Source organism: Neomonachus schauinslandi, chromosome 6 (genome assembly GCF_002201575.2).
Source record: "Neomonachus schauinslandi chromosome 6, ASM220157v2, whole genome shotgun sequence".
Taxonomy (NCBI): domain Eukaryota; kingdom Metazoa; phylum Chordata; class Mammalia; order Carnivora; family Phocidae; genus Neomonachus; species Neomonachus schauinslandi.
Genome location: NC_058408.1, coordinates 24,195,966 through 24,223,444, shown reverse-complemented (window position 1 = coordinate 24,223,444; position 27,479 = coordinate 24,195,966). Strand labels below are relative to the sequence as shown.

The 27,479-nt window shown below is 47.5% G+C and overlaps 1 protein-coding gene across 2 annotated transcripts in view; it reads left to right on the top strand.

Moving 5' to 3' along the window:
- SRGAP2 (SLIT-ROBO Rho GTPase activating protein 2) overlaps positions 1–27,479 on the top strand; it is a 225,494-nt gene that overhangs the window by 145,566 nt on the left and 52,449 nt on the right. Inside the window, exons 4-9 of one of the 2 annotated variants that reach the window (XM_021686556.2) lie at positions 5,184–5,246; positions 12,725–12,940; positions 13,539–13,667; positions 21,823–22,044; positions 25,692–25,793; positions 26,825–27,022. In XM_021686556.2, coding sequence (XP_021542231.1) covers positions 5,184–5,246; positions 12,725–12,940; positions 13,539–13,667; positions 21,823–22,044; positions 25,692–25,793; positions 26,825–27,022 — 930 coding nt within the window. Of the gene's footprint in view, positions 1–5,183; positions 5,247–12,724; positions 12,941–13,538; positions 13,668–21,819; positions 22,045–25,691; positions 25,794–26,824; positions 27,023–27,479 lie in introns of both variants that reach the window. The other variant, XM_021686555.2, reaches the window with a different exon arrangement.

The window sequence follows — 27,479 nt, the reverse complement described above, 5'->3', positions numbered from 1 at the left end:
CAGTCTTTTTAAACCTGTGCATAATGACTCATTAATGAGTTGTAAAGTGAACCTAGTGAGTTATGACTAACATTAAAAAAAAATAGAAGAGAAGAGAAAAGAGTAGGAAATAGCAGAATGCACTGCGAGTATTAAGTAGTTTTATTGTAGACACACCATAATATACTGGATTGCAATTTTAAAAAAATGTACATTTTGAAATCCCATTCTCCCCTGTCTTTAGAAGGTAAAAGCACTTTAGGCGTCCCTCTCATGGCAGCTCCCAGCCTACCTCTCTATAAAAGTTTTGCAGTTCAGTATATTTGTATTTTATCCTAGCTTGGGGCTCCCCAGAGTATGAAGTTGTAAGTGGAACACAGCCTTCCTAGAGCCATCATGTGGTATCCTAATGAGTGCATGCTGACTAGGAAGAGTCCTTCTGTGTATACACAAGTGATGTGGCCGAGGGGACATCTAGAAGGCATGTCTGAGCTCTGACCTGCAGGGTCACCACCCGCGCACCCCTGCCACTTCACACGGTGCCACTTGTTTTGATGGGCTGAGGTGGGTTGGGGAAGGGCCAGACACAGTGTCTGCCATCCGCTAGCACCGGCCCTGCTGCCAAACACCCACTCCTTTCCCCCCTGTCCTCCCCACCAAAAAGCGCTGCAGGCAAAGCTCCAGCTCGCGAAACGTGGCCTCTTTGAAGTGCCGGATGAGTGTCCCTGCAGCTGTCACTCTATATCTGGTGGCACTTCTCCTGCTGCCAGAGCTTCATAGAGGCTTCGCGTCCCTTTCCTCAGAAACCTGTACATGTAAATTCAATTTTACTTTATTTTATTATTTTTAAAATTTTATTTATTTATTTGAGAGAGAGAGAGAGAGGGAGAGAGAGCACAAGCAGGGGGAGCGGCAGGCAGAGGGAGAGAGAACAGACTCTCCACCCAGCAGGGAGCCCCACGCGGGACTCGATCCCAGGACCCCCGGCCCATGACCCGGAGCCCAAGGCGGATGCCCAACCAACTGAGCCACCCAGGCGCCCGTCAATTCAGTTTTCAACAGGATTTTTTTAACAGTTGGTCTCAGGAGTCTCTTTGGGGTGGGGGGAGGTGCTGGCACTGGTGGAGGGAGATCCATGCCCTTGAAAATTGGATTCTTTTTTGGAAAACCGCTAGCACGGGCTCGTGGGCAGGGAACTAAGTGACCCACTGTTCTACCTGTTGACCCGCTAAGCCTTGGGACGGCGCTGAGAGTAGCTCTCGCCACAGGGCAGGGGCAGGCCTTCCTCTCCCTTTCACACAGACGGGGTCATTTTGTGCGTGTCCAGTACTACGGTGTCCTAGTACAAAGAGCCCGTAAACAGAAGCCCACCCACCCCTCCAGTGCTGAGCAAAATCACTCGAGGGTAAGTTAAAAGGTGATCTCCCTGACAAAGGCTGGTTTTAAAACCCTTGCGTCATCTGTGTTCTTTGGGAAATGCCGACAGACCGGGCCGTCGGAGCTCAGGAGAGGGAGTCATCCAGAGAAGAGGGGCCAGCCCGGGACCCGGCAGCGCAGCCCCCGCGGCCTCTGGGTGCCTGGCCTTCCTTAGCGGGAGGAGGCTTTGGCAGGGTGCGGGAAACGAGGCTGTGCGTTTCCATTCCTGCCGTTCGGTGCAGCTCTCCGTGGGGAAAGGAGGATTCCCGGCCCATTTTGTTATAAATGCACGGCTGGCAGGGGCCGTAGCGATCTCCCTGCCTTGGGATTGGGGCTCAGCCCCGCCCCGGCGGCCGGCAGAGTGGGCCCCCCACTCCGGGGCACCACACTGTGGCCACGCAGTTGTGGTGAGCTGCAAAAGAGAAGATCCCCGCCTAAGACACCATTGCACTTCCTATCCCAGAGACCCGGCATTGTTCACTGTGCCACATCTCTACTCTAAATTTAGGCGTCTTTTTTTTTTTTTTTTTTTCCAGGCAAAGAGTACTATGCAAACATTTAAGAGAAAAACTTTGCCCAAAGTAATTTTTTCCCTCGACTTCTATTTGGTTTCCTGCAATGTTTAGATGACTCATTCTCTTCCAAGAAATTTTAAAGAAAAGAGATGCAGGCTGTGTGATAGTGCACAAAGCCTGCTCTGTAAATTCTCTTTTTCTTCCCTGCCTAGAAAACCCACTGCTTTTTTTTTTTTTTTTAACAGGGAACGGAAAGGCCCTGCAGACTTCATTGTCAGGGACTCGGCCTCATCAGGTTTTGTTGTTCCCAGGATTAAATGTCCCTTTTGTTTTTGGGTGGGGCCCCCTTATAGCCTCGCAGCTCTGACAGCTCTGGAAGGCAGAGCGGCCTGCACGGAAGCCCTTCCTGGCTTGCTGGGCAGCACTTGCCCCCAGAGACGCACAGTTAAGGTTTCTGAAATAGAGAAACGGTAGCCTTTTAGCATCTATGAAAGGAGAGGGAGGCCCTGGCCATTTCCTGCCTCTCTCCTGGTGGCAGCCTTGTTCCTGTTTGCTGGGGGCTTCGTGGGGGCGCTGTAGCTGGGAGAGCCTCACATGTGTTCCCAGCCCAGGCCTCAGCCACAGGGAGCCGTAAGTCAGAATCGCTTCAGCAGCCTGTTCAAATAAACAGGGATAATAGTTGAGTCGGTCCTTTTCCAGCTAATCGGTACACGAAAGGAAACATCTGCCTGGGCTTAATTGCTTTTTTATTGGTTATACTTTTTCTCCTCCTCCCTTCCCCTCCCCCCTCCTCCTGCGGCTAAGTTATTTAAGTCCTGGGTAAGCAACAGGGTAGAGGAATGGGAGCCTTCTCCCGGAACCTCCGCCATTTAAACACAAGGAGGTGGGAAGGGAGGATGGGAGGCTGGCAGGGGAGTTGACCTGGAGGCCGGAGGGCAGGGCACTTGGAAGTGATACTCGCGGTCACTTCCTGGCCTTGTTGCTGACTCTGGGGCTGGCTGGTGAGTCATTTTGCCTCACTTCACCTCCGTAGATCTCTGCTGCTTCGGTGGAGCTCAGCTCTCCTCATGATGGGAAGGAGAAGCTGGTATGTGAGACTCTAGATGAAAGGCATTCCTCTTGTGGCTTCTTCCAGTGGTTGAGGGCATTGAATGAGAGACATTTGGGAATGGTAAATTTAAGACTGGCAAGATACCCTGAAGCCATCTATTTTGTAGGGCATCTCGGTCCCCGAGGAGAACTTACTCATCATCTGCTACTTTGGGAAGTGAAGCCAACCAACCGTACACTGAAGTGGGTGGTGGTTGCATCTCATATGGACTCAAGAAGCCAGGCAAAAAGATCATGAAGAATCATAGAATGCCAGAGGTTAGGAGGGGCCTGAGGAATGTGTTAGCCTTTCATTTTATGGAAAAGAAGACAGAGGCCCAGAGAGAAGAATCGCGCTGTTCAAAGTTAATCTTCTTGATGGTGGAGGAGCCAGGGATAGGAGACTTGTGTGATTGCCCCTTCAGGGCTCCTCCCACCCACTTCCACACTACCAGGTGTAAAAAGTCCTGTCTCCGCACAACAAAGGTCACACAGATGTTGTGCTCCATAATTAATTCCTTAAGAGAAAAAGGCAAAGCATTTAAGAGAAGGAAAATGCCTGGGGAACATGTAAAACAAGAAGTTCAGGCTCACTGCAGCCAGTGGGCTGCAGAGGGTATCATGCTGAATCATCAAGAGAAAAAGTGACTCAACATGCTTCTAGGCTTCTGGTGGTATTTTTCATTGGTACAGTTTTTCTCAAGGGCAGTTTAATGGCATAAATGAATAGTCTTTGACTCAGCAATGTGACTTCTAGGAGAAGATGGTGAAAGGTGTGTGCATAGGTGATACACCAAGTAATTTAATACAGCATGTTTTATCATAAAAATTTGTAAGCAAAGTGGATGTGCAAGAATAGGAGCTTCAGCAATATCATCTTTCATAATGTTCTAGAAGAATAATATGGAGGGAACTGTTCACAAACATTTGTTTAAGTGAGTAAGTTACAGTGTGTATAATGCAACCCCAATTTCATGAAAATCACATGGGAAAATCATATCACATATGAGATAAAGTGTCGAGTGGTGATTTCTTAGTGGTAGGAATTAAAAGTTACTTTTTCTTTTGGGATGTTTTCTACAGTTTTCTTGGGTTTTTGTTTTTTGGTTTGTTTGTTTTTCTTTTTCCGGTTTCTTATTAATTACAATAAACGTATATTCCTTTTGTAATCAGAAAAAAAATAGTTTCAAAGTCATACATCTTGAATAAAGCAGGATCGTAAATGATTATGTTGCTGACATGTGAGACCTCTTTCCTTCTTCCCCTGGGAGCAGAGCTGTGCCGGGGTAGTATTCCACCTTCTGGTAGAAGGGCATTGTTGGTATCTGACAGGTAGGAAAGAACTAGAAGGAGCTAGCGGAAGATAAAACGAGGGCTTCCCCTCTCGATGACCCAGCGATGCCAGTCAGTTTTATCCCCTGCTCTCTTGGGCTTGGCATAAAACACTCAGTATAGAAGGTGCGACTCTTTTCTCCTTCCTGCTTCTTCATTCTTCTTTATTTCTACTATTCCGTCTGTGTAGTTAGATGCCAGCCCTGGGTGGTAGCAGCAAAGAACCCGAGAGCCACTACTGCTTAGGATTAACAGGTTGGAGACCCCTTCACATGTATTATCCGAAGCCGGTAACATTAGCTAATCTCCAAACCAGTCATTATTGGGGTACCACTGCCCTGGGAGTTTGGGGCAGAAAGAAATCAAGTAAGACCTATATACCTCCTTCCTGCTTGGAGGTTCCTATTTGGTGTGGTACTTTGAAGTCCTTGGATGTTTATGTTCTTCTTTCTATGGCATCCTAATCCACGTCTGACTTTCCTCCACAATTCTCAAGAAGGCTCAAGTGCAAGTGTCCAAGAAAGCCTACTCCGCCTAACAACAGTTGCTAGGTAGGATGTGGCTTTCCAGCCTGCTCTTCGGGGACCAGTGGAAAAATCAAAGCCTACACCCGTTTGCCCTCCACCCGATTGCCTGAGCTAGGCTATAGAAGGGGCACATTTCATTTTATTAAAACTCTTTGAGTAATCTGACCATAATTGGGTCTGATCGGAGTGCTTATCTGATTTGCTGGATTAAATAATGGGCCTTAATTGAGTCTGTTAGTTATAGAGCCAATGCTACTCTTGCCTTCGTCGCCCCCTCCTCCCCCCTTCTGTTTCCCGATTAACCTCCATTCCTCTTTCCTTGCAGAGTAAAGAAGTCGGCCAGCAGCTCCAAGATGATTTGATGAAGGTCCTGAATGAGCTCTACTCGGTAAATCAGATGGGTGCCTGGCCCTTTAACAAGCAGAGGGAAGCAGCATTTGGCCGCTTGTGGCCGTAGTCACATCAGCAACAGAACTGAGCTGAGGTTGAGGACAGTGCATGGTCCCCATTGGGGGTGACTCCACCCATTTCTTTTCTTCACACTCTTATTTTCAAATCTGCATTGCACCATTAATATGTGCCTGCCAGGAAGGACTTAATGTTCAAGGTTTCACATCAGTTCTTGGATTGATCTACGGGTTTGCGACAAGAGCGGGTACCCTAGAGGGAAGCACAAAGTCCTAAATGCCCCTGACCAAAGGGGCCAATTCAGGCAGAGAGAGCTTGGCATCGACTCCCTGGGTTTTTAAAATTTTTTTTTTTTTAAGATTTTATTTATTTGCGAGAGAGAGAATGAGAGACAGAGAGCATGAAAGGGAGGAGGGTCAGAGGGAGAAGCAGACTCCCTGCGGAGCAGGGAGCCTGACGCGGGACTCGATCCCGGGACTCCAGGATCATGACCTGAGCCGAAGGCAGTTGCTTAACCAACTGAGCCACCCAGGCGCCCCTCTCCCTGTGTTTTTAAAAGGCCGAACCTCAGTGAAGAGGCAGGCTTCAGGTTTGGAGAAGAAAATACAATCTGTTTTGAAATGGCTGGCGCTTGAGGCACGTGATGCCCATGGCTGATGCATGTTTTTTCATGCCCTGGAAGGAGGTGGTGGTGGTGGTTTTCTACCCAGCCAGGTTTTGTTAATTATAATTAAAACACATATGCACATCGAGGAAATTCCTGCTGCCGTACAGAGACTATTTCAGTTGTTAGCTAAAGCCTTTCAAGGCCCCCGTCTTCAGCGGGGCTGTGCCCGGCCTTTGTGTCATTCTCTAGGGTTTCCCATCCTGTTCTGGTGGTGAAATTGATTTCCTGTGTTTACTTGTTTATTCACTGCATTTCTTTCCTTCCTCCCTCCCTCCCTTCCTCCCTCCCTCCCTTCCTTCCTTCTTTCCTTCTTTTCTTCCTTCCTTCCCTCTCTCTCTCTCTCTCTCTCTTTCTTTCTTTCTTTCTTCACAGGAAGACAGGCAGTGGTGACATGCATCACAGGCATTTGGGATCAGAGAATTCCGTGTTCTTGATCCAAAAGCCTAGGTGTGGCTCTTTTGTCATGGCAACTATTAAGCAAGTAAATAGGGTAGAGTAGTCGTCAGACTGGTCTCCAGTGACGCTCGTTTGTTTGGACTTTCTGCTCTGTGACTCTTCTGCTCTGAAGCCAAGTAGATAGATGGTACTCTTTGGTTCAACTCCCAAACTTTCATTTCTTTCAAGTGCAGTTAAGACTTTTTATAAAAATAGAAGCGTGTTGATGTGAACCATTTACAGACTAGATGCGTTTTCCCTGAACCCTGTTGTCTTTTTATGCTTTATGTCTGCACTTTATTTTTAGAGCATCTTCTAGGCACCAAGAAGAGCTACTACTCCCTTTTCCTGGCAAAGAATTCACCAAGATAGACTATGACACATGAAGCCATTATATGAATCCTTTTATTTTCCCCGTAAGCATCGCGGGCCTCTGCTATTTGCTCTTTCTGGGGAGGAGTAGAAGGGATAACCAGCAAACCCCAAACCAGCTCAAACCCAGTTTGCCACTTTTGCTGTGGGACTTGAGGTAGCGACAAAAGAACAGCTCCTAGGGATCTGTTAGCTTTGCTCAGAGCCCGAGATCTCCTATTATGCTGTGATTTTTTAAAAAATCAATAAGTGAGAGGGTATAGCTTGTGCGGGAGTGAGGAAGAAAACTGTGGAACTTGCTGCTCTGGTTTGAAGAGGGCTGAACTGGCGAGTCGGACTGCAGTCTTCAGTCAGTCCAACATCGGCCAGTGCTTTCCTGCTGACGCAGAGCATGAAATCTTCCTGCTCGCGTATACAAACTGAGAATTGGCTGGGCATGGAGTCCCCTGCCAGGAGGTGAATGGGTAGACCCTCTTTTTATTTTTATTTTTGTTCTATTTTATTGTTGTGTCGTTGACACACAGTGTTATGATGGTTTCAGGCACACAACATAGTGATTCAACAAGTCTCTACGTTATGCTGTGCTCATGAGCCCACCTACCATTCGTCACCATACAATGCTATTACAATACCACTGAGTATATTCCTGTTGCTGTATCTTTTATCCCTGGATACACACTCTTTTAATTTGTCCAAGGCCAAAATACAAATTTAATTTGACCCACGTCTCCCCACAACTTCATGTACTGGTATCTCCAGTCACACTTCCTAAAATATCCGACAGTAGTTAAGTGAGTTTGCAGATTCTATAGGCCATTAGAAAGTTCAGAGGATAGAATTGACTTGTTTCTTCTGTAGGGTGAGATGAGTGTAGGACTGGTCTCAGTAAGGCACCATGGCATGGGGGTGGCTGACTATCCCAGTTTGCCTAGAACTGAAGGGTTTTGTGGGCGCATGAGACTTTGAGTGCGACACCTAGGAAAGTCCTTTGGTAAGCCAGGACAACTGGTCATTCTACACTGGACAGTGGTTTCAGCAAGCAGGAACCTGGCACTGTTATATGCTGGCTTTGGGAAGCTACTTGCTGAATGTCCTCTCTCCTCCTCTCTCTCAGAGAAGTTAAGAAGAGAACAAGGGAGATCTTTTTATAAGGAGCTTTCACCTTATTGCTTTCTGGGAAGGCAAAAGGGCCTCTTGCTTCAGTGACCCTGTGGACAATAGAAGTTATTTGTGGGATGGAATAAAAGAAGCCAAGGATATAAGGAACCCACCATGTTCAGTGTTCTCCTTAGCTTGTGTCTCCCCTAATGCTCAAAATATTTCTTTTTGGGAGACTGATTACCCAAGGGTTGATAATGTAAGTACTTTTGAATCTTGATGATCCAAGGGGCAGAGCCTCCATGTTCCCGAATGAAGATGCCTTCGGGCAAGAGGCCCAGACTCACACCATATGTGGCCAGCTGCCCCTCTGTACCTTCCTCTTTTCTGCCTGAAGGACCTTTGATTTTCCTGATTTGGCATTCTCTGCCAGGGGCTGCTTCCCCCAGCTGCCATTCAGAGAGCAACCCTCGTGAGCATTCTCCTCCATGTGTTTTTCCCCCCATAATGAGCTGGCTAGTTGGTAGGCCATGGCGTAAGTGGTTTTCATTTTCCAGCTGGTGATCCAGGAATGCCTTTGAAGTTGGAGCACGCTGCTTCCCAAAGAACTCTGGCATTCTCTGCCTCAGTTGTACTCAGAGTTTGTATCTGAGAAAGCCCAGCAAGTACCTACAGGAAGGAGAGTCTGTGGGGGCACAGAAGCCACATGGATTGGCTAAGTAGGAACAGTCAAGTAAGCCCTAGAATTGAGAAAGAAAGAAGAGGTGTTGCAATGCTGGGGTGTGGTTTTATGGTCCCGTACTCCCCCTGGATATATGGCTCCTTGATTGGGCACAGCAGCTGTCTGCTGGCGGAGCTACTGTAGGCTGGTATTTAGTACCTGCTCCCTTGAGACAGCGTCAGTGTGTAGTCACCCCGCTTTGCCTGCCTGTTTGTCTCCGGCCCTAGGCACCAGGGCTACAAAGACAAGTAAGACGTGTCTCTGAACTCAAGGCATTTAGTTTTAATAGAAGAGACAGAAAAGTAGAACAGCAAGTAAAGTATGAGGTGATAACATTTACATGTCTTCCCAGAGGAAGGGCATGAAGTCAGGCTCCTTAGAGAGAGATTTGAATTGAATCTTAATTGCCAAGAGCTCTTTTATTGTTCTCTAAATGTTCCTTTTTCGTTGTATTCTGTTCTTGTTTCATGATTCAATGTCTTTGCATTTTTCATTGATCTCTCTAGGGATATTATTGATTGCTTTTGAAGTTTTCTTCTTTCTGTACACTTTCTATTCCGTCTAAATTGCTTGTTTTGGTCTTGGCCTTTCATATCAGATATTTTCCTTAAATGTTTGGTAATCTTTAGCTGCCTTTTCATATTTTAAAGTGAGGCATTGAAAAGCTGGTTGGAAGTTCTGTGCCAACTGTGGTCTTGACTGTAGGGTGGTCTGACTGGTGTTTCCTTGGGGAAGCCCTGATATCAGTATTTCTAGGTCTTTTATCTTGGCTAGTCAGATTCCGCAGGCAAGGCTCTTCTGACCTCCTGCCTATGTCTGGGGCCTGAGTTGTAAAGAGGCCAGGGCCATCACAACATTCAGTAGAGAACTTTCTGTTGATCTTCCTATTTTAAGTTCGGTACCCCTATCCTCAGCTGAGCCCCGCTGTCCCCAATCCATAGGTCCTCTAGAAGAGACTAGGCCTCTAGTCCTCCACTGTGGAGGGGGCAGGGATGAGATCTGGTCGTCCAACAATTCTTAGACTTTCAGTAGTTTCTCTTGTTTTAGCTCCACCTTCATCCCACCGCCACCAGTTCCTCTTAGGGCTTCTGTGATGTAAGTCCGGTTGCTTCTTGGCTCTGCCTTCTTTTGGTTTAGGGTTTGGTAGATAATTCACTACTTGCTGCCCTGCTTTTTATGTGCTGCTTTCATTCTGTTTTTCTTCAGTTTATATCTAAGAAATAATAATAATAATAAAAACTCTTTTCTATTATTTTAGTGTGGCTTGGGGAGAGAGCAGAGCTAATGGCATGAATTAAGATTTCCTTTTTTGAAGTAAAGTGAATTCTCTTTGTAGAACTGAGAATTTAGACTCCTGAGTTTTTCCCCTAGTTTATATTTCCCTCGCTATATACATACATACATATATATATATATATATATACACATACATATAGATAGATAGATAGATCTGCAAGTTCTATCTTGACTTTCCTATTTTTCCAATTGTTTTGGCATCACTTATTTAAGTTTTGGCGTCTGGATACCTCGGTTTTTCCTTGAGCTGAAGCATATTAGCGATACTTCTTCCGTATTTCCACAGGGGAGAGATTTGTTGTCACTAAGTCATTTGGGCAACCACATTGATTGTAGAGTTACCAACTGTGGACATGACACATTTCCCACCTGTGGAGAAGGGAAGAAAACACAAAAGAAGAAGTGGTGCTTACCCTTAGGAATTCATAGTTTCTTAGACAAGGTAGTGTTTTACTCTTTTAAAGAGAGTTCTTTAGTGGAAAGGAGCAATATAAATCACTAATTTTTATTACTTCGTTGTTGTCTTCTTTGCATTATTCCTTTGAGTCCTTTTTTGTCTCATATTCATTCATAGTGTTTATTTATTATGCATCTTCATGAAATGGAAAATCACTTTCTTAATAATCATCATTTTTATAACTCTTCGTTCAAGCTTTTGAATCCATATTCAGGTGAAAAGAAAGAAAAAGTAGTCTCCCAAATACCCTTCTTCAGCCTAGAAAACAGATGCCTCTTCCTCACTTCTGAGTCACCCTGGAATCTGGAGGACCCTTTCTAATTACTTAGAAAGGTTTTTAATGCTACCAGTTATTAAATATCATTTCTCCAGTGTAGAGAATGTACAGAGTTGATCATATACTTATGGGAAATGATGTCAGGTTGAAAATAAGGTGAAGCTGATTTAAAACGTTCTGTATCCAAAATAAGATGTTTAAACTCTAATGAACTTTGATTTTGTTGATGTCCCAATATTCCTTATTCTTTCCACCACCTCTCGCTGATCCTAAGGGATGAGTACACCCATAAGGTCCTTCCAGGATTTCTCAACTTCAGCACCATGGACATTTTGGGTAGACAGCTTTGTGGTGGGGGCTGCTTGTGCACTGGGTGGTTAGCAGCCTCCCCGGCTTCTACCCACTCGGTGCCAGGAGCAAGCTTCCAAGTTGTGACAGTCAAAAATGTCTCCAGATTAGCCCCCTGGTTAGGACCACAAAGCCATTAATAAAACCAGTTCCTCTTTTCAAACCGGTCTTGACTAAACCTAACCTTTCCTCCCAACTAACCCAGCTCTGGTCCTATTCAGAGGAAGAACTGGTGCTTAGTGGCTCAGAATGTGGACTTTGTGGTCTGACAAACCTAGATTTGAATCCTGATTCTGCCATGTACTAGCTATGTGATGTTGGGTAGGATAGTTTAATCTTGTTGAGCCTCAGTTTCCCCATCTTTAAAAGTGGAGATAATCACATGTCTTCTATAGAGGAGTTGTGAGGATTCATTGAGGTGACCTGCATAAAACCTCTGACACACAGCACGTACTAAGTAAGTGGTAGAGATTGTTATCAATATTATGCCCTTACTTCCCTCTGTTGTTCAGTCTGCACCCTGCCCCCACACACATGCACCCAACTCCCACACTCTCTCCCTCTCAAAGATATTGCACGACATTAAAATGTCAGCACTCTTTTTTTTTTTTAAAGATTTTATTTATTTATTTATTTGAGAGAGAATGAGAGAGAGAGCACATGAGAGGGGGGAGGGTCAGAGGGAGGAGCAGACTCCCTGCAGAGCAGGGAGCCCGATGCGGGACTCGATCCCGGGACTCCAGGATCATGACCTGAGCCGAAGGCAGTCGCTTAACCAACTGAGCCACCCAGGCGCCCAAAATGTCAGCACTCTTGAACTTCAGCTCACTTAGTTGTAATCAGCATTTTTAATTCCCAGATAGAAGCTAGAGGCTCCCTGTGTGGAAATGGAGGGAAGAGCAGGCACCTTGTGGTTGGAAGTGTGTTTGGGAGGAAACACACACAAGTTCTAGGCTGCCCGGCCTCCTCGTTAAGAAAAGAGATTGGACTCTCAGACAGTGGCTTTGGTGGGAAATTTGAGAATTGTCTTTTTCTCCTTTAACACTACTTCCTTCCCATGGCAACTCTAGTTTCACCCGATGTGGGTTTTATTCCTTCTTAGGCTCTTAACGTGAATTGTTGTGTGGGTTAACAGTCTTCATCGGGTCGTTTTCTAGATCCCAGGGTTGCTGTAAGGATGAAATGAGAAATTGCCTGGGTAGCACTTGGCACAAAGCCAAGCATATACTACATGCTCAAGAAACAGCTACTGTTGTTACTGCCACTGCTGTTCTAGTTAGTTCCCAGGAGGGAGGGTGTTTGATCCACGTGAAGCGGGCCAGATGGACCCCTAGAATGCTAGGGCAGTAGAAAGAGCTTTTGGAGCCTTTCTTCTTCCCCGTTTCGTATCTGAAAGGTCCAAAATGTATCGACTACTCCGCAGGCTGTGCTGGCCTCCTCAGGGTTCCTAACCTTGTGTACTCTGGGGCGATAGAAATTACTTAGCTGGTATAAAAGAGTCATGCTTACAAGTGTTGATAAATAGAAGTAAATAATGCATGATGGAAGACGTGAAGTCATTTTAAGAATAAGTCATATTGGCTCCGTTCAAATGCTGCTTTCCTGTGCTTTGGGGTGGTCTTTAATATGCAGTGTTGGCTGAACCAAACACTTAAGAAGTTTTCCCTTAAGGGCATGAAGATAGTGCTTCACGTGGGACAGGTCCAGCTGAATCTGGTAGTCTGTAAAGCAGAGAATTGACCCTATTGGCTTGACCTCTGGGGGCGGGGGCGGGGGGTGTCTTGCAGGTCATGAAGACCTATCACATGTACAATGCCGACAGCATCAGTGCTCAGAGCAAGCTAAAGGAGGCAGAGAAGCAGGAGGAGAAGCAATTTGGAAAATCGGTAAAGCAGGAAGACCGGCAGACCCCACGCTCCCCTGACTCCTCATCCAATGTCCGCATTGAAGAGAAGCATGTCCGGAGGAGCTCAGTGAAGAAGATTGAGAAGATGAAGGAGAAGGTATGGATGCTTCAGCATCTTCAGGGGCTGGGGAGGAGCACTGTGGAAGTCAGGATTGATAGGAGTTTTCCAGTAGGTGCTATGGAGAGCAGAACAAAGAGACTCATTCCTTTAGTGCCTAATGGCCAGAAGTGAGTCCTTGCTGTCTGCCCTGGAAGAAATTCTAGGTACTGGAAGAACGTGGGCATGGGGGCTCCAAGTTTTTCACCTGTAGCAGATTCATCAGAAACAATAGAAACCTTTCCCAAGCCTGGGAGAGGGACTGCAGACCTAGGGCTTGGCATCAGATGTCCTGTATTCAGGGGCAGATGTAATGACACCTTCTTCCGGGTGGCGGTACAAGGATGGAGAACAGTGTTTGTGGGTAGAACCAAAGTGGGACATGCATTGAAAGTAGGGAGCCTCATTAACCTTTCCTGGATTGATCTACATTATGCCCTTGAATCTCATTAAACAGAATTAGAACCCAATTTAAGGCAGACGCGCACAGGGAGTAACAGCACAATTGTGGTTCTCGAATGTACTGTACTTTCATCTTTTAGAGCACAATCTCCCCTTTTAAAAAAAAAGTAAAATTGAACTTCTCTTCCCTTTTCAGCGCCAAGCCAAGTACACAGAGAATAAGTTGAAGGCCATTAAAGCCCGGAATGAGTACTTACTGGCTCTGGAGGCAACCAATGCATCTGTCTTCAAGTACTACATCCACGACCTGTCCGACCTTATTGATGTAAGTGCTTAGAGCTGGGGGCTCAAGGGCACCTTTCTCCTGGTTTTGGAGAACTGGTCAGGTGTTCCCCAGATCTGTTGCTCAGGCGTCTTGGAGCATTTTGAGAAGAATTATGAAGATAGTAGCCATGGTCCATTGGGGACCTGCCATGTACCAGATAGGAGGTGAAGCCCTTTATGCTTCATCTTACTCAGTTCTTACCACAGTCCTGGGAGGAAGACACTCCTTATCTCCATTTTTACAGTTTAAAATTCATAGTTTAGATGACTTACCCAGAGTCAGCTAATAAGTGACAGACGAGGCAAGATTTGTCCCGAGGTCTGATTACTTAAGCCCATGCTCATAATTGCCATGCACTTCTGTCTCCCAGGAAATATTCCCTTGAATCAGCTATTTGCACATAGAAGTGAGTGGCAAGAGCTAAGAGTTAGAATGTGTACCTTATATTTAGATAGTACTTAAACGTCTCTTGGTATTACTTCATTTGACTATCCTATCACCCTCTGGATCAGAGTTACTATCTCCAATTTGAAGATTAGGAATCTAGGGCTCAAAAAGATTACCTGCCCTCAATTACACTGCATTTGAGGGTCCTGGTCAGTAAGGTGGCTAGATGCCCTTGACATATGGCCCATGCTTTCTGATCTGTGACACAAAGATGATGAGAGAAGCAGATGAGTAGGCACATGTGTTTTGCATGGATTAAGCACAAGGGATATGCTTTTTGTCTTTGGCCTTAATGGGTCAGCCTTGACCTTGTTTCTTCTGCAGCTTGTCTTCAAACTTTATAGCTGAGTCTTGCAGTCTCTCCCACCTGCAGACTCCCACCTGGCCCAATTTCTGGCCAGCCCTGACCGTAGCTGCATGGGTCCACCCTTCCCTCCAGTCTTGAGTGGGGGGCCGGGAGCCAGCTGACTCAGGTGTACCTGGGCTAGTCTCTTCTCTGAGGCCTGATATTTACCTCTAGCTGTTCACAGGTAGCCACTGGCCTTTACGAGCTTCTGGCCAGACCTGGCACGCTTGCCTGACTTGGTTTCTCAGTGAATGAACCTACCACACTTCACAATAGCATTTGGGGTCTGGTCTAAGATTCAGGTCATCTGAGGCTCGGCACTGACCTGTTTTGGAACTCTGCTGTGCTACCCTCTCCCCAACCTCTCTCTCAGGCAGACAGAGGAATTGGACTTGATCTTGGTACTGAAATCTGGCTTCACATGCTTGGGGAACTTTTTAAAACTAGTTCCAGGGATTTTAGATTCAGTCGATTTCAGCCTCTTCATGCCCTCGGTGTCATGGTCTGACCGGGTAAGGGGAGCCCTGAGGCCTGTTTCAGGCTCTGCTTTCTCCTCTTTGTGTGTTGATGCCAATCTCAACACTGTCCTTCAGTGGAGGTCAGAGCCTTAAACAGGATCCTTTCTCCTCGTGAGGGGAATGACTCTTCACTGTTGGGAGAGACACCTGTTCTCAGCAAGGAAGAGAATCAGTTCTTTTTCTGCTATGTATCTCACATTTAGTTTAAAAAAAAAAAAAATTAGACTCTGCAGTCCATCACACCTCTTCCTCCGGTTTGTCCTTTCCCATTTGCTTTTGCCCCCAAGGCAACTTTCCCGCCCCTTTTGCCAAAATGCTCACCTCAGGGGTGAGGGGCTACTGCTGTGTCAGTCATAACCTTTGCAATCCATAGACCCTCCATCAGATGTGCATAGGTGTTTTAAAATCAGTCCAAGAAGCAAGCGATTTTGCACCTTATTCTCACTTAAAAAGAAGAAGGAGAAGAGGAAAGGTGTGTTAGAGCCCATCTTCATGGGATGCGGTGTGAAGTCTGGTGAAAAAGTAGCCTATCGGCCTCCTTAGTGCTCAGCCAGGATGTGGGTGTAGGTTACTGTGAGCGAGTCCAGGTTGGTGGCATTCCAGGCCACTCAGATAGTAAAGTTGCTCTTGTTTTGCTTGTTGTTTATTTTGTTTTTGTTTTTCTTAAGGTGAGGACAGATTTATTACTCTTTTTCTTTTTAAAGCTGATAACATTATGCAGCTAAGTAAATATTTATTTGGAATGAGGCTGTGTGCTTAGCATCAAGGGTATAAAATGTATAAAATAATTTTTGCCCTAGAGGTTTTCATAGACCTACAAAGAGATAATTTCTATGTAATTGGCTAACTGCAAAGCTAAGGGAAGCCCAGGGGATCCTAGGACAGTGTTCTTCAAACCATAAGTCATGATCCATTGGGGAAGTCATGAAACCACTTTTATGGGTTTGACTTATTTTTTTTCTTTTTTTTAAGATTTTATTTATTTATTTGACAGAGAGAGACACAGCGAGAGAGGGAACACAAGCAGGGGGAGTGGGAGAGAGAGAAGCAGGATCCCTGCGGAGCAGGGAACCCGATGTGGGGCTCCATCCCAGGACCCTGGGATCATGACCTGAGCCGAAGGCAGATGCTTAACGACTGAGCCACCCGGTCGCCCCGACTTTTTTTTTTTTCAATGAATGAACTAGAATAGAACAGAATAGAATAGGAAGGAAAATGAAATATCTCCGTACATCATACTTAGTAAGGTTAAGTTTTATTTTGTGAAACTGTTAGGTGTGTGCATGTGTGTGTGACAAGATGAGTTTCTTCCTGTGAGTTGGAAGTCAAAAAAAGTTTGAGTCACTGCACTAAGAACAGAGAAATGTCTCTTAGTGTCTGTACACTCCATGAAGGCAGGAACCAAGTCTTCTTTTTATCTTAATATAGAAAATGAGGCACCTGGCTGGCTCAGTCGGAAGAGCATGCAACTCTTAATCTCGGGGTTGTGAGTTCGAGCCCCGTGTTGGGTGTAGAGATTACTTAAATATATAAAAAAAACTTTATATATCAAGGTATTCTTTTTTTTTTTTAAACATACACACAGTGCTTAATACATAGCTGAGCACATAGTATATTCATTGAAGGAAGTAAGGAATAGAAGGAGGAGGAGGAAGGTGATTTCCTAAGGCAAGATTTTTTTTTTCCTTGTTGTGCCTTTTAATACTGCCCGGAGGTATATACACTGCCTGAACTTAAGGGTTACAGTTTCAAGAGTTATGATAAATTCAAACACCCTTATAACCTACATCTCTGTCAAGATAGAGAATATTTCCATTGCCTCCAAAAGTTCCTCTTTTCTCTTCCCAGACAGTCCCTCACCCCAAGGCAACCACTGTTGCGATTTCTTTCACCATAAATTAGTTTTGCCTGTTGTAGGATTTCACAAAGTTGGGATTTTACAGTACGTACTTTTCGTACCCGGCCTTTGCCCGATGTGATGTTTCTGAGCGTCGCCCCAGCTAGTGCATGTATCAGTAGTTTCCTGGATGATCAAGGCAATAAAAATGGCCCAAAGGACACCTGGGCGACACACCAACAGTTAGGGCAGGAGTGAATGGGGAGCCTGGGTACCTTGGCGTTCTGATCTTGACAGGATCCAGAACTTGCTTTAAGACGAGGGATGAATCTTGCACAGTCTGTCGCCATCTGTGTTACGGGCACCATGCTGCCTCCTTCCTCGTGGTGTGGAAGTGCAGTGTGTGCTGAGGGCACTGAGGACAAGTGAAAGGAAGTTATTTTTGTCGATGCCTGAACACTGAGATGGGAGTAGCCTTTGACTTCCTTTTATGATAGAAGAAGATTTAAACCTGGACTGTAGAAACCCGCATGAGGCATCTGAAATGCACCAGGGAAACCTTGACTTCAGGCCAAAAACACACTCTGAGCTGACTTGACGGAGTCTAAGAACTGTAGGCTCATTGGAATGTGGCTTTCCTCCCCCGTCCTCCTGTGGCTTTCCCAACCCAGGAGCAGATGGATGAATGAAGAACAGGGCATTGTCCGCATGCATAGCTGGGGGCTTGTGAGGACTCCGTACATGGGTAGAGAATCCGTGACACCATGTGCACCCGAGTTGGACACGAAGGAGCGCAACTTTCTTCATAGGAAATTTTTTTATAAGATTTTATTTATTTATTTGACAGCTAGAGACAGCTAGAGAGGGAACACAAGCAGGGGGAGTGGGAGAGGGAGAAGCAGGCTCCCCGCCGAGCAGGGAGCCGGATGCGGGGCTCGATCCCAGGACCCTGGGATCGTGACCTGAGCCGAAGGCAGACGCTTAACCACTGAGCCACCCAGGCGCCCCTTCATATGAAATTTTTTAAAGGGCATTTATTTGTCTCTTCTGTGTGAACTAGAAGTGGATGTTATGAAACACCCATGTTTCTTTTCTAGGCCTTCTCTAGAGTCTCTGGGTGAGGACTGTGAACTAGTAAAGGGTTAATGAGCTGTGAAGTCAAGTCATCACACATCTGGATGGGCTATCATTAAATTCTTATAAAAATTTGATTTCCCCTGAGAGAGTTTTCATCAAACATTTATATAACCCAGAAGTGGCCAGGGGAGCTCAGCATGGCCACGGAACTCCTCAGAAGCCACCGAAAGCATACGTTGTCCCCATTGTGAGGAAGCATAATGCACTGCCTCTCCTCACTGGGATTCTCCTGGGAACAGAGATGAAATAGTCAAATCTCGTCTCCCTAACCCTTGCCAGCAATTGCCTCTTTGCTAAGCCCTCAGTTTCTGGCCGTCGTGCTCGCGGAGGTCTGTACATAGCTACGGCTTTGTACAACCTAGCCCGAGTCTCCCTGGTTGGCTGGAGGCACAGAGGAGCCAGAGGGCACGCTGTGGGTTGGTGTCACAGAGGGGCTACGGAAGAGTTAACATAAATGAGGCAGCAGGCAGCCGGAGAAAGCTCCTGGCCTTCCATAGGCTGTACGGAGTGAGTGAAACGAGGGGCTTCGGTGGCCACGTTTACCCATTTGACTTAGATCGGTATTCAGCCTAAGTGGATGATTCCTGAGAGGTTAGAATCTATACTCTGGGCATCAATCAGTCCATCCACTGATGTGTATAAAATGCCTATTTTGAGCAAGGCTTCATGGCGGGGGATACAAAGAAGCAATGACACTGGCCAGGCCCGCTTTGACGCTTGTCTTCTGGTTGGGGTGATAGGAAATGGCAAGTCTCAGAGTGACGGAGTGTGTCCTGTGTCACGTGAGGGCTGGTGTGGTGTGGTCCTGAGTAGAGGCCAAGGTCAGTAGATGCCAGGGTTGCGGGGGTGGCTGGCTTTCCAGAGGCTGGGAATTTGATCTGGATTTTGAAGATGGGGTCCATTTCCAACAAGTGAGAGGAGTGGGAAATATGTCAAGAAGGGAGAATGCCGGGAAAAGGGCAGAAGTCCGTGGATCTGGGGATCTTGGTGATTGAGGTGGAACTGTCTGCACGGTGCCAGATGTGGATAAATACATTGCCTGTTATCAGCCTCGTGACAACCGATGAGGCTGGTGTTGTCCCCACTGGAGGCTGAGAGGTTAAATTGCTCACTCACGGTCGTGCAGCTGATTTGAGGCCTGCTGTTCTCCCATACTCTGCCCTAAGCAGGAGCAAGTCCTTGGTTAGAGCAGAAGAGTCTGAGGAAGGGAACATAGGGAGATGATGTTGATGGTCAGACTGCAAGACAGATTAGAATTTGTTCTGGCTGGTGACCTTGCTTAACTTCCCGGAGCCTCACCATTCTAGTCTGGGAAATGAAGATAATATCAGCCTCACTGGGATTATTATGAGGATTCAATAAAGCAGTTAGTATGCGTCAGGCATACGGTAAGCATACTTAGTAAAATAGAGGTATTTTTAAATACCCAAACTGAGGAAGGTGGACTTCACTTTAGAAAAGACTAAAGGCTTCTGTAGGTTCTTCAGTAGGAGTGGCCTAACAAAAGCTATCTTTGAAGACAGTGAAGCAGACAGCACTGATGTAGGATAAGGGTATGAATCAGGGTAGAGGTAGAGAGAATGGAGTCACCAAAAATGTAAAGGTGATGAAGGGCGCCCCGCCTCCCCCTAATTCTCTTCTGCACTAAAAAGCTCCCCACTTGCTCGGCCCTTGTGTTCACAGACTCACAGGCATCCAGTTCATCATCAGCGTCTGCACAGAGCTAGTCAGGAAGGTTTCCAAGTTCAAGGGCAGCCTGGCTAGACCAGCAGCGTCTTTCAGAGGAGGAAGGGCCCCTGCACGCGAAGTCTCCCAATCAGCTGCTTTTGTCTTGCTTCCATTTGCGCTTCCCTCCCAACTGAATTGAATGTCTTTCCATCCTCCGCCTCTAGTCAAGCTGTAACTGCTGTTCTTCCCCTGCCGCCAGGCACCTGCCGCGCTGTTGGCACTCACCCAGAGCCCAGCCCGACGGGTGCTCTGTCGCTGAGCTTCTTGTCAGATGCTAGGAGGAGAAGGCACATCACGTGCTTTTTCTCCCCCAGTCGTGGCTGCTCCCGGGGTGAACAGGATGAGGGGAAAGGCTGGGGGACATCCGTTTGATGCCTGCCTATGGAATGAAACTGCAGTCAGGCACATGGTCTGACTCTTATCCATGGATTCTTCTCGGACGTTTCTTCTCAGGTTCTGGAACTCAGAGCTGCTTTAGCAATAGAGGGGATAATGGATGGCCAAGGAATTTGGATCCCGGGGTCCTTTGGGAGGGATGGGGAATATTGTTGTAGAGTTACAGAATGCCACTGCTGAAGAGGGCCTTAGACAATATTTAGTCCAAGTATTTTCAGACTTTTTCTCGAGCAGAATTCTTTCTTCAAATCAGACCTTACATAGAATCCCAATCTATTGGGCGCCTGGGTGGCTCAGTCTGTTAAGTGTCTGCCTTCGGCTCAGGTCATGATCCTGGGGTCCTGGGATCCAGTCCCGAGTTGGGCTCCCTGCTCAGTGGGGAGTCTGCTTCTCCCTCTGCCCCTTCCCCCACTCGTGCACTCTCTCTCTCTCTCTCTTTCTTTCCCCCTCTTCCTCATTCTCTCTCAAAAATAAATGAAGTCTTAAAAAAAAAAAGAAAAAAAAAAAGGATTCCAATCTATTAAGTAGATAAAAGAGCAGAGCTGGTTTGGTTGAACCAGAGATAGGAGGCTCCAAGTCCTACTGGTTGCTGCCCTTTTACCCCCTTCTCAAGGGCAGCCTGAGCAGCGGCATAGAACCTCACAGCTCTGATCCGCAGCTTAAAAACCACTGACTTGGGGCGCCTGGGTGGCTCAGTTGGTTGGGCGACTGCCTTCGGCTCGGGTCATGATCCTGGAGTCCCTGGATCGAGTCCCGCATCGGGCTCCCTGCTCGGCAGGGAGTCTGCTTCTCCCTCTGACCCTCCCCCCTCTCGTGTGTTCTCTCTCTCTCAATCTCTCTGTCTCAAATAAATAAATAAAATCTTTAAAAAAAAAACAAAAAAACACTGACTTGGCCAAATCTGTTCATTTTACAGCCGAGGGTACAGCTTCAGGGTTGGGGACTGGCTTTTCCAAGGCTGCTTGACTTCCTGTCCAGTGCTTTTTTTATACTGTTGCCTCTCATACTTTTTTTTTTTTTTTCAATTTTGCTTTAGAAAATCGGAATCCTTTACATGATCTGCATTTTTCCAGTAAGACTGACACTTAGAAATTTTTGGTCTTACAAATGCTATTTTTGTCAGGCGGGAGCTTTAGTGCAGAAATCCGAGTCTGCTGCTAAGGCCTGTCCTACAACGTCAGCAGCTGGTGGGGTGACGACCGATGATAGGGTCTGCTCCCCACTCTCTTCTTCTCCTGCTGGAGTTTAGTGTTGGTGTAAATGAACTGCTCTTGCGACACTGGTGTGAGTTGTGAACCTTAAATGCTGAAATGGCCTGCCTTGGTTCGTATGTAGTGACTTGACCACAGTGACCCTCAGGGAGTGGCAGGCCATATTTTCATTGTCGAATTTTGTTATCATGGCATCCCCAGAGAAACCCTAAAGTGGAAGAGGATTCCCTTCAACCCTCAGCCCTTTTCCTGTTTCCTAAATAGCCCTGTGCAGTGCATGGCGAAATAATTTTCCTTCTGTCCCGTTGAGTCCTCTTCCTCCCAATCAGCCTATAGTCCTCTGAGGTGTGTCTTCCATTGAATTGGGAGTGGAAACCAGAAATCTCACCTGGATCTTGGGGTCAGAATGTCAGCCTTCTAGCTTCACGGCCAGTCCCGGTGATATGGTCAGAGCTGCCCCGGGGGCCACCTCCCTTTCTGCCAAGCCTTGGGACTGTCTGTGGTTTGCTCATGTGGCTTTTCCGTCCCACAGCAGTGTTGTGACTTAGGCTACCACGCTAGCCTGAACCGGGCGCTACGCACCTTCCTCTCCGCTGAGTTGAATCTGGAGCAGTCAAAGCACGAGGGTCTGGATGCCATCGAGAATGCTGTGGAGAACCTGGATGCCACCAGTGACAAGCAGCGCCTCATGGAGATGTACAACAATGTCTTCTGCCCACCCATGAAGTTTGAGTTCCAGCCCCACATGGGGGACATGGTGAGGCCTTCTTCCCATCACCACACTCCCTAAGGGGCTCGAGCTCACTTGTGCCTGGATTCACTACACTAAGGCCACATTATTCTGGGGAGAGCAAGGCCCGGGGCTGGCTTCCCGTCAGGAGGGTGAGGAGCATTCCACTCATTCGGCAAATAGAGACTGAGTGTCTGCTGGGCTCCACCATAGACACTGGGGGTTAGGGCCCTCAGGGAGCTTCCAGTCTGGTGGGTTGAGAGAGAGGTGGAAATATGTGTAGGGAGGGGCACCCAGAGGGTCCAGCAAGATCAGAGGAGGTGAAAAACAGCAGGTGTATAAAAACTAACAGTTCAGTATGGCAAGAGGGAAAGATTTGGAGGAGGCCTCCAAATGGTGAGTCTGGAAGAAGAGCTGAAATGGGGCCAGATACTCAAGGCTTTTGATGGGGAGGGAGGGCTAAGTGGGGCAATAATGATGTGATCTTTTGTCACTTGGCAGAGATCTAAAGGATGTTATTCTCTTGAGATTAGAAGATCGCAATAAAAGGGGTAGCTTTGCTTGGGTATTGAGCAAAAAAGAATGGGTAAGACAGACAAGAAGGAGCTAAGATGTCATCCCTGAGGCCTGATGCTGTCTGCCCAGGCTGGGGAACAGGAACATGGGGCCCTTTTTTGAACTTTTCCCCTCCAAGACTGAAACGAGAAGGGCCTAAACAAAGTGAGAGAAACAAGCAGCTCTTTGGTTTTCATTACTCTGAATCTTTTGGTTCCACTTGGGGTGGTTGTGCATGCATATCAGAGTGAACCTTATTCCTGTCAGTAGGAGCTACCCTTTAACCTCTGGGCTAAATCGGAAGGAGGATGTATAGGCTTACATAATAGAAATAGATGGATTTTCAGGCGTGGTTGGATTTAGGAGTGGGAATTTATCAAGACTCAGATTTTTGTTGTTGTTGTTTCTCTCTGCTTCACATCTTGTATCTTGGGCTCTATTCTAGGTAGACTCTCATCCCATCAGGGCAAAGTGACTGTATTTCCAGCCTGATCTTCTTGTAGGTCCAAATCCAGTGGAGGCAGTACCTGCTGCCCTCCTAGAAGCCCCCACAAAATTCTCATTGTGTCTTCTTCTTTCTGTTCGGCTGATGAGTTTATCCCTGAGCCAGTGATCATGGCTGGGTGTCTGTAGTTGGCTGATTCGCTTATGCCTAAGTCACATGCTCCATCCCGGAGTTGGGGAGAGCCTCATCCAAAATATATGACCTGAGTTGTGGGGTGGGAAGTTCCCCCAGAGGATAGTCAGGCCAAAGTTGTCAGGAGGAGGAGGAAGGGATGCGAGGTGACTGAAAAACAACCATGTCCTCTCAACAAGGGAATGGTGTTTCCAATAGTATTAGTCTCCAGATGCTTTTTAGAAAACCCTGTCCCAGAATGACAAGTGTTGGCAGTGTAACTAGATTCGCTGTCATCGATAGTCCACAGTGGAGAAGGGGACATTTCTATCCTAAAGACAAAAATGTGGAGATGATTTCTTTCCTCTCCTCAGGGAAAACCAAACCATGTACAGTTTGTTTCCATTTCTGTGACTTAGGAAATGTCAGCATCTGAACAGATGGTGAAGTGAAATGGCAGTGTGTGCAGTCAGAGTGGGGGGGGGGGGGGCGTGTCACCGAGGCCCCAGGAAGCCCCATTCCTCACCTGCCCTGGCTTCTGGTCCAACTTTTCTTCCAGTCCCCTTCTCCAGCTGCCACTGACATTCCTTCTCAAGAATCGGTGCAACTTGGGCACCCGCTAAGTGGAGTGATACGTTTTCTGGTGTTGACTGAGTTGCCTTCGGAGCCAAGCAGCTTGTCGGTCCCCTCGTGGGCCCATCAGTGCCTCAGTTTCATACTGCGGAGCACAGCTGAAATGCATGACCTTGCACCCTGGTAGAGGACCTCTGCCAAAGCATGCATCAGCAGCCCTGCTGCTTCTTAAAGGCACAGGCATGGAGGTCATTTTCCCTCTGTGAGTCCTCCCTGCTAGGTCTGGATTACTTTAAAATCAATAGTTCACTCTTCGACCTCCACCCTCCCTTTGTGTGATACAGCTGATCAGTGGCTGAGCCAGGCAGGGGCCAGGGTCAGCCCTAGATCTTGCATGCTCCCCATGCAAAGGTTCTGCATTCCAGCCCAGCCTTCCTAGGAGTAGAAAATGAAAAGAGATGAGAAGGCGAGTTTTTCTTGGTCCCCGCAGCCAGTCTGTCCCCACCAGTGTGGGCTGTCTGTAGACTGTGGAGGCAACAAGAGAGGGCTGCCTGGAAGTCCTTGAACTAGGGCCAAGGCTCGGGTGGCATTTTGACCGGAAGCCCTGAAATTGGCCAAGGCCCCACACTGACTGGTGTTCTGGGGCGCTCAGCACATGAGTTGATGCCAAGCACTCTCAGATGTACTAGGAGGAGGTGCTTGGCTCTACCCTTGGTGCCCCCAGAGGCTTGTGGAGCTCTGGATGCCTGACCAGTGACATCAGGCAGCCAGAGAGTTTCACTCTTGGCTCTCACCCATCCTGGCCACTGAGCTTTCTCCATTGTGTCTGCTTATCCAAGAGCCAGAGTGAAGTCAGCTCTCTTCAGATCTGAGAGCTGGCTCAGGCCAGCCCCTCAGCTGGGGGAGGAGGTCAAGTCGGTTGGGAGCTTGAAAGCCAATGGAGGAAAAGGTCAAGTCCCAGCCCCCTCCATTTGAAGAGAGGTTTTGTCTTCCAAGCAAGAGAATGGTCTGTGGGCATGTGAATGTGCCCACTCATTGCTGAGGAAGAAGGAGGCCAGTTCTGTCCAGATGTCTCTCTGCAGACAGGAGGCTGAGGGACACATGGTGGCAAGGTGACAGGAGCTGCCTCCACGTGGGCCCTCCCTCCTCATCTGCCAGCCTGGGATGTGGGTGACCTCCTGCCCATTCCATAGCCATGCCCCTGTCGGGAGACTCTGGCTCAGGCATCTTTTCCCAGAGGGAAAAGCTTATCGACGGCAGTCCTTAGGGGCCGGGCAGACTCCTTGCCCACACAGATCTGGTGCAAACCTGGGGCAAAAGGATGGCTCTTTGAAAGTGCCAAGTTCCACCAGATTCTGTGCCCTCTGGGGCCCTCCAGCACAGCCCGTGGACTTGTTCCTGGCTTTATACTTTCTCTCGTTGAGTCAGACTTCTCATGCGTGGCCCAGATTTATAAACACACGCTGGCTGCCGGCGCGGCAAGCTAGCCTCCTGACCCACTTCTCTCCTGCTTTCACTCTGGTGCACGGAGTAGGGTGAAGGAGGGGCCGGAGAGGTGGCCACTCGGACTTTTAGCAGGAAATCCTCTCTGCCAAAGCGTTGTGTAGGTGGAGCTGGGGCTGCCCGAGGCACCCTGCTCTGGCCTGACGCTGGCTTCTGCGGAGCCGAAGAGCCTGCCGGGCGCCAGCCTGGGGATGGGCCCCACACGGAGGGATCTGGTCTTTCCAAACAGGTCCCACTTCTCATTCCCTCCTTGTGCTGTTTGGTCCCGGAAGAGGTTCACACACGCTGCCTTTGGATTTTTGTTTGCACACAGAAACTGTGAGGCTTACAGCTTGAACATGAGGACTTTTATTAGTAGTAGTGGGACTCTGGAACCACCAGAAGAACCATGTCCTCTTCCTGACCCGGTGTTGCTTTCTTTCGGCAGGCTTCCCAGCTCTGTGCCCAGCAGCCTGTGCAGAGCGAGCTGGTGCAGAGATGCCAGCAACTGCAGTCTCGCCTCTCCACTCTGAAGATCGAGAACGAGGAGGTGAGTTTCCTGCTTAGGAGACTTGGAGCCCCCCTCCGCGTTTCCCTGTTGAACCTCTTTCTTGCTGCCCCTCTGGGAGCAGGTGGAAGGAGCATGCAGAGAACGTCCGGGCTGCCACAAACATTTCCTAGCCAAATGTAGCCTTGGATTTTCCCCCTCTGCTACATCCTGCCCTTGAACTCCAGGAAGTTGCTCTTGCATTGCCAAAGGTTGAGCTCTATTTTGAGCTTTTGCAAATGCTTTTTTTCTTGCCCCTCTACACACATTTAATCAAAATGGCACTTGGCAGCTGTGTGAACAATATTGTGTCTCTGAAGCCACCCCCTCATGCCTGGCTTTTTCGAGCATTTTCAAACAAACAGAGGCCTTTGACTTTGACACTTAAAACATCTCCATCCTCTTAGAAAAGGGGGACTTTCTTCTGGGCCCAGTGTCCTTGCTTTTAACAACTAGTTCAAAAGGGCAGCACGATTAATCATCCAGCTTCTTTCTTTTGTGCTAACGGGATTTCTTCCTTGGCATCTCAGTTAGTCTTACTTTTCCCGGGAAGATCAGGAAGGACTGGGGGTGGGGCCACTTCGTTTGCGAATGGAGGAGCAAATCCACTGATTTGCTGAAGGTCATGAAACAGAGCGCGGGGCATGGCAGGCCCCTCTCACATTTTAACTAGCTCTTTACATCATGAGGTTGGTTTGGATTTGTTTTATTCTCTCCATTAGCACTTCCCTTATAGCCCAGAGCTAATACTAAACTTAAAAAATCAACACTAAATATAAGAGCTGGGTCAAATACCTAGCATGAAGAGGGGGGTGGTTTTGAGGTCCTCCCTGGAGAGAGGAGCACTGTAAAACAGAGTCCACGTGATGGCCACGTCAGTCACTCAGCACCGTCCGATGGGGAGCAGAGCTGCCCCTTCTGACAGCAGCCGCCGGTCCCTTGCAGCCACTCCTCTCCCACTCCTCCCAGCTTCTCCATCACCTGCCCCTCTGCAGCCTGCCCCTCACGCGTTGTATTGGCTCTTGTCGTGGCAGGTAAAGAAGACGATGGAAGCCACTCTGCAGACCATCCAGGACATTGTGACTGTTGAGGATTTTGATGTGTCCGACTGCTTCCAGTACAGCAACTCTATGGAATCCGTCAAGTCCACGGTCTCAGAAACCTTCATGAGCAAGCCCAGCATCGCTAAGAGGAGAGCCAACCAGCAAGAGACGGAGCAGTTCTATTTCACGGTGAGGGGGCTCAGTGGCTCTGGAGGAACCCCTGCAGCCCACAGGGAGACTTGGAACCTGGAGCCCTTGTCAAATGTTGGAAGCGCAGTCTTTGAATATCTTGATTTGGATCTGGGCATATTCGGAGACCATTCCTCAACTTCAATTAAGACACAGATATCTCTAAGTTGTATGTGTCTAACAGGGACCCCCAAGAGAAGGGTGCTCCCATGTACACTGCCAGGAAGAAAAGGAATTTTCTTTCTTTCCTTCCCCCAGAAGACTTTTTTTTTTTAAGAATTTTTGTTAAGCATCTAGTAGGCTTCTGTTGGAACGTTTCCTTCTCAGCCATAGGGGGGTCACGAAAGGAGATCTTTATTTCTTAGTTCTTGGGAACTACATCCAAATATTCTGGCTAACACCCATCTTATTTCTAAAGTTGATAATCTCTGCTAGGTGATGCAATGACATTTTTTAA